The sequence below is a fragment of the Pinus tabuliformis genome, chromosome 8 (genome assembly GCF_031772625.1).
Source record: "Pinus tabuliformis cultivar Carrire ecotype Pingquan chromosome 8, CPIR1, whole genome shotgun sequence".
Taxonomy (NCBI): Eukaryota; Viridiplantae; Streptophyta; class Pinopsida; order Pinales; family Pinaceae; genus Pinus; species Pinus tabuliformis.
In genome coordinates, this window is record NC_142294.1 from 206578414 (window position 1) to 206582259 (window position 3846).

At 37.7% G+C, this 3846-nt stretch overlaps 1 protein-coding gene across 2 annotated transcripts; it reads right to left on the bottom strand.

Annotated features, from left to right (window-relative positions):
• Nucleotides 1-751: 751 nt before the first annotated feature.
• Nucleotides 752-2844, bottom strand: LOC149234850 (protein DETOXIFICATION 27-like). Of its 2 annotated transcripts, none has more exons than XM_089461255.1 (5): nt 2294-2844; nt 2108-2173; nt 1959-2015; nt 1586-1824; nt 752-900 (listed from the first exon to the last, which is right to left on the bottom strand). In XM_089461255.1, exons 1-5 carry the CDS (start codon nt 2827-2829, stop codon nt 824-826), a joined length of 975 nt encoding a protein of 324 aa, XP_089317381.1. In that variant the 5' UTR covers nt 2830-2844; the 3' UTR covers nt 752-823. The 2 variants fall into 2 exon arrangements, with proteins under 2 accessions (XP_089317381.1, XP_089317380.1); XM_089461254.1 differs by having other exon boundaries at nt 2108-2194.
• Nucleotides 2845-3846: the final 1002 nt, after the last annotated feature.

The following is a 3846-nucleotide window of genomic DNA, read 5'->3' on the forward strand; positions in this document are numbered from 1 at the left end:
TGGAGTCCTCTAACGAGGCGGAGGAATTGCCCAAACAACCAAAAATAGCCAAAATTCATTAGTCATTTGATGTAAATAAACCAATCATGAAAAAAATTCAAATTTCAAAATTCATTTTTGATTTTCAAAATATTTAATTTTTTCAAAACATTAATAAACTTTATAAAATCTATTTAAAAAATTCAAAACTATTTAAATATAAAAAAATTTAAACTAAAAACAAAAACAATATAACTCGCTTTCCACAAATATAATAATATATATTTACGCCATAAGGCGTTCCCTCTGAAACAAACTCCCTTCCCATGCCCGCTGTAACTTTGTCAGCCTTCGATTCCGATGTTAGACGATGGAAAGAGTGCCATTGGATTGGAAAAAACCGGTATGAATCCGTTGAATCGTTGAATCGGTTAGAGAACGAGGTGCAACTGAGAAAGAGGTAGAAAGACTACGCCACGTCCTTTAGCGGCAGAGGAAGGAATTGAAGGGACAGATGCTTGAAGCTTCCAGGGAAGAAGCTGAACGCAAAAGAATGCTCGATGAGAAATCAAATTATAGGTACAGATTTAAAATTTATTGTGTTGTTGATTCATTTCTAAAATCAGACTAGGTTTCGTTACCTTGTTCTATGAGAACATTACATTATTCAAGTTAGTTTCTTGGTTAATTTCTGTCACTTCTGAAAAGTCTCTGTATCAAATTAGTTTTGTGGATCTTGCAGCTTGTTTACATTAAGCTATTCTGTTAAATATTAGGAATATCCTGGTTTCGAATATGCTAATTAATGCGATATGTTCAGAAGGGCCTTGACACTATGATCTTTTTAAGCTCCAATGAAGTAGTAACAGCCAATGTTGATCCACGCAACATAAGATTGCCACCCTGATCCAACAGCTACCCCTGAAAACCGTTTCGAACCAGAAATGCACATTCAGTCTTAACCTCTAATTTACTTGCTATTGGTCCATATCATTAAATATTCCAAATCTCATATATTAATTTTAACCTGATCATTTAAATGATCAGAAGTTTGCATCTGTTTTTGTTTTTTTTATTTTAGTTTTTCCCCTTCTGAGCTTAATAGATGCAGGATTAATTTTTTTCCAGGTCTAAGCTTAATAGATCCCAGATTAAATTTATCTTTTTTAATAGATTTGATGGCATACTTTTACATCAATGCACCAAAAGAATGGAGCTTCTTTCGGATGTAAGAGATTTTCAACTTTTCATTGAGTTTGACAGAGTTCTGTCCGATCAGTTTTATTCTCACAACTTTTAATTTTTTAAGTATTCACAAGTTTGCATTTGATTTATTTGATCCCTTTCTGAACTTAAACCTTTGGTGATACTTTTGGTGATGAAATGGTTCTTTATTAGGAACTATAATGACATCCAGGCATGTTTACATTATTGCACCAAACAGAATAAGTGTGGTCTTAAATGGAAGAGATTTCAACTTTTCATTAAGTTGGATATAAATAAATTCTAGTAGATCAATTTTAACCTCAAATCTCACATATCAATTTTAATCTCCTACTCTGAAAAATTGGCAAAGTGGAGTCAACGAGAAAAGCAAGTGCATTGCCTGAAAGTACTGGCTGAACACTGTTGAAGAGAATAGTAAACGCCAGCAAAATCGCCATTCTAGAAACCGTGTCTCTGATGACAGAACTGCTTGTGAACAACAGAGCAAAATCCTGGCGGAAGACCACAATGAGAACCCAAAATACAACACCTATTGCACTTGATGTAGTTGCAGAGACAATTATTGCAAATTTGGCTCCCCTGCCATTTCCAGCTCCTAGCTCATTGGCAATCCTCACTCTGCAAGAATCAACTTCAAATTACACCTAAGTCTAAATTAAATAGATAATACTATAACAGACAAAAAGAAACCCATTCAAATTCTAAAAAAAGGACATTAGGTGCCATCCAAAATAATAGTACACTGAGCATACCCAACTGCAACAAAGAATCCAAGGGGTATCATCATCTCCCAGCCATTGATGTTCATGCTGAAAGGAACGAAGTTCAAGTCTCAAAATATTAGAATGTGAATTTAATTACCATGCATCATTCTAATAAGAAACAGAGAAGCAGGTTTTACCAGATAGAAAGGGAATTCACTGCAACTTGAGGATCTGTTAGTTTCCCTGTGAGGAGGACCAGCACCCTGTAATACCAATTCTCTAAACTGAAGATAAAACAAATAATGTGAGCTCCTTTTGCGCTGAAATTAGAATCAATCAAATAGGAATCCTTTCAAGAGTGAGTTGTGGTGTGTTCAACTAACCATAGCATCACACCAGATGCGACGGAGAGCTTGAGAAAAGGCCACAAGTCTCTGAATGCTTTTCTGGAAAGCCCGGTCCACGTATGGGGACAACATACACAAGTAACATAAAGAAATTGCCCAATTGCAGGCACCCACCACGCTAAATCCAATGTAATGGCTGCTCCCACAAGTCCCATTTCCAATTTAACGATAAAAAGCCAGGTTAGGACAATATGAAGCACCAATGAAGCTACAGAAAGCCAGGCAATGACCATGTTTTTCAACTGTGACTGCAGGTATCTCTGAATCGGAAACATAAATACAAATGCAAAGTGCTGAGGAATGAACCAGATTGAAACTGATCCGGATAGTTCAGCAATATCATCTGGCTGACCCATCAACTTGAGAAGGGGGGTGGCAAATATATAAATTGGTAGGAGGAGGACTGCAACAACAAAAAGCACAATCCAAGAGCGTTGCATATATACTCCCAACATGTGGTATTGCTTAGCTCCGTAAGCTTGACCGCACAGAGTTTCCAGGGCACTGCCCATGCCTAACTGCCATTAAAACACAAGTTGAAACTACATCAGTAATAGGGGCCATGATGGCATAGCTGATTTACTTGCGTTTAATGTCAAAGTGATCACTTTCAAATTTTGACCTTCAAACTGTTAGAATTGGATACAGTCCGGAGTGGCTATATTAAATTTCCTTGTGCGGATTAGAATTTGAAGAGATAATTTTAGAAGAACCTTTTTTTCTCCCACGAAATTGATAACTATATGTGTGAACAGAGCGATTGACTGTTATTTTTCTTCTTCTTTTGTATTAGGCTAAAGCAGGTAATGCTTGAAGCTTATGACCAGCGATGTGAAGAAACATGCAACAATTTTTGCAGAATATCAGCGACGACTATATCGTTATGTTGATCAAGCAAGGGATGCACAGCGAGTGAGGGTTGGCAGTGGGCAAGATGCAACCCCTGACATTCACCAATTCTCTAAACTGAAGATAAAACAAATAATGTGAGCTCCTTTTGCGCTGAAATTAGAATCAATCAAATAGGAATCCTTTCAAGAGTGAGTTGTGGTGTGTTCAACTAACCATAGCATCACACCAGATGCGACGGAGAGCTTGAGAAAAGGCCACAAGTCTCTGAATGCTTTTCTGGAAAGCCCGGTCCACGTATGGGGACAACCTCCACAAGTAACATAAAGAAATTGACCAATTGCAGGCACCCACCACGCTAAATCCAATGTAATGGCTGCTCCCACAAGTCCCATTTCCAATTTAACGATAAAAAGCCAGGTTAGGACAATATGAAGCACCAATGAAGCTACAGAAAGCCAGGCAATGACCATGTTTTTCAACTGTGACTGCAGGTATCTCTGAATCGGAAACATAAATACAAATGCAAAGTGCTGAGGAATGAACCAGATTGAAACTGATCCGGATAGTTCAGCAATATCATCTGGCTGACCCATCAACTTGAGAAGGGGGTGGCAAATATATAGATTGGTAGGAGGAGGACTGCAACAGCAAAAAGCACAATGCAAGAGCGCTGCATA

Excerpts from the sequence above, each read along its gene's own strand:
- LOC149234850 (XM_089461254.1), bottom strand. The coding sequence starts at position 2,829 with ATGGGCAGTGCCCTGGAAACTCTGTGCGGTCAAGCTTACGGAGCTAAG. Across the intron at positions 2,195-2,293 it reads GCATCTGGTGTGATGCTATG|TTTAGAGAATTGGTATTACA; the intron begins GTTAGTTGAACA and ends TTTTATCTTCAG. Across the intron at positions 2,016-2,107 it reads GTGAATTCCCTTTCTATCTG|CATGAACATCAATGGCTGGG; the intron begins GTAAAACCTGCT and ends CGTTCCTTTCAG.